This window comes from Montipora capricornis, chromosome 7 (assembly GCF_036669925.1).
Source record: "Montipora capricornis isolate CH-2021 chromosome 7, ASM3666992v2, whole genome shotgun sequence".
Lineage (NCBI taxonomy): Eukaryota > Metazoa > Cnidaria > Anthozoa > Scleractinia > Acroporidae > Montipora > Montipora capricornis.
Window position 1 is genome coordinate 23707554 of NC_090889.1, and position 2500 is coordinate 23710053.

The 2500-nt window shown below is 42.0% G+C and overlaps 1 protein-coding gene across 1 annotated transcript in view; it reads right to left on the bottom strand.

The window, feature by feature from the left end:
* The window catches only part of LOC138056498 (voltage-dependent L-type calcium channel subunit alpha-1D-like), a 59173-nt gene that overhangs the window by 26861 nt on the left and 29812 nt on the right, over positions 1–2500 (bottom strand). Inside the window, 2 exon segments of the mRNA XM_068902315.1 lie at positions 342–417; positions 2010–2141. Coding sequence (XP_068758416.1) covers positions 342–417; positions 2010–2141 — 208 coding nt within the window.

Below are 2500 nucleotides of genomic sequence, written 5' to 3' on the forward strand. Positions count from 1 at the left end.
CAATAGAAGACTTTTTCCATGTTTCCATAGCCTCATCTAAACACGAGGGGGAGTTGGGAGAATTCGCGACAGTCGAGGGTTTGCGTAACTATGCCTTATTGGTATGCTTCACAAAGAGAACTCTAATGAGAAGTGTTTTATCAGTTTTTAAAGCTCGCACACGTGACGTTACATCAGTGATCTGATAGGCTGTTTCTTCATGAATTATTAATGAATTTTTGAAGCGCAAGCAACATGCGCAGGAGAAATAGCTTGTAGTTTATTGGTCCTCTTGTTCCAACAAAAAGCTACGATTGGTCAAAATGCTTCCGTATTCACGTGCGTTGCTTGCGCTGACGTACCTGAAATACTGTTACGAGAGCTTTCCAAAAGGAATCAAAATTACTGCGAGGAATTTCATCACCATCCATATTAAACCTTTGCGGGAATCAAAGAAAAAGACAACGTTATTTCAAAAATCTCATTTTGTAAGGGGAAGAAACCTTTAAATTTATTCCAAAAAGACAAAAGTTCAGTCGCCCATTTATCCACAAAGGAACAATCCACTTCTATAAAAAACAACTTTACATAACAGAAAAGAATATTACGTTTTAGCAGAAACCCATAAGGGCTGAAACGTGTAACGGCCCCTTGTGTGCTGGGAAACAAGCTTCTGAAGATTCGATTTGCTAAGTACCATATTTGGAACAACAAGAGAGAAATATTCATCCAATCAGTTCGCAAGAACATCGTGACGCAATACCACCAATGTTCTCGCGCGAAATTAACTGGAGCGAGGGGTTTCCAAATATGGTACTTAGCACTGAATACTCGGAAGCTGTGAACGCGCGTTACACGTTTCAACCCTTATGGGTTTCTGGTTTTAGTTCACAATCTAATTGTAAACAAATGACCCCAACGAATTGACGCGGTCCCAACTGAGTGGCTTCATAGCTCAATTGTTAGAGCACTGCACCGGCATCGCAGAGGTTCATGGGTTCGAATCCCGTTGGAGACACCTGAATATTTCAGGTCTCTATATGAGACAATTGCTTTAATAGACCACTTTCGATATATTAAAATTCAGTCCTAAACAAAAGACATCATCTCGAGGCTCTGGGGAATAAATATAAGGATTTGTATGAGTTTATTCCCCAGAGCCTCGAGAAGATGCCTTTTGTTTGGGACTGAATTTTAATATATCGAAAGTGGTCTTATCTTTCATAGACCAATTTCGAAATATTAAAATTCAGTCCTATCGCCCATGAACCGCACTTAAAAATATACATTTCTTTCATTAATCTAATTTCTGTTTTAAAAAAAATCAAGATCAAGGCATGCGCTTGCATGAAAGAACAATTGCACGCATATGCTAACTTTCAAATTTCACGGCCATATTGAAAATGTTACATGCTGTGGTTGCTTTGTTGTAATAGTACAAAAACTCTCAGCATCATCTTTTCTGCGCTTAAAGGTTCTCTTTCTGTTGGAGTGGTGGTTCCCACTAAAGGCAGGCTGATATTTCATGCAATTTTCTCGCCTGCGTCGCTGTGATTTTTATACGCGCGCAGCAATTTCAAATAGCAATCGAGAATCGAGAAAAGCAAAGAGCCCACTTCCTTTTACGCTCAGCCCCCAAAGTACCCCGTTAGGTTAAAGCGTATTTAAAACAATGGAGTTACCGTTATCGTTTGCGTCACTTTAAGTGAGGCTTTTTCTGAGTGTTTTGTGCACTTGACGAGCTGACTAGTCCCCAGTCGTACCCTAGAGGCGTGGGGACGAGGGGGAAACGCGCGAGAGATAGGCACAGGGAAAAATGGGAAGGGCGGAAGAAGAGTAGTTTTCCTTCTTCTTCTACTTCCCGCTTAAAGTGGAGATTTAGAGGGACAATTTGTGAGGTTTATCGCCTCTATTTTCAAACTCATATGATGCTAAAATTGAGGAAAATAATGAGAGGCGGGATAATCCAAAACGATAAGCAAAATCGCCATGCGTCTCATTAGAGGCTATCGTAGACATGTCGGACTTACTTGCCACCAAATATTTGCATTCCAAGAAGCGAACATATGAGCATAAATAACGAGAGAAGTAACAGAAGACCAGCAATGGACCTCATGCTATTCAACAGCGACGCCACCAAGTTACTTAAGGAACTCCAGTACCTATAACGAGACACATCAAATACACTCTAAAGAACGCAACTCAAGCGAAGCAATCTCAGGGGCCTGGAAGGCAGGTTTGGTTTCGGGCTCTCGGATGCTGTGGGAGAGAAATAATAGGGTTGGGGGGCGAACTTTCGCTCGGGTCGGGTCGGGTTCGCTCGGGTTCTCCGATCATTCCGACCAACCTGAAATAGGCAGGCAGAGTTTGCGCAGTGGTGAGCGAAGGAGACTGGTCACTAGAATACACTCTTCCTCACGGACAATAAATCGATTTCTGTCACATTTTGAAATCTAACCGTAATCGTCCTCAAACATCCTAATTTAAAGGCCCACCTCCAACCTACTGGCTTTTCGACCGT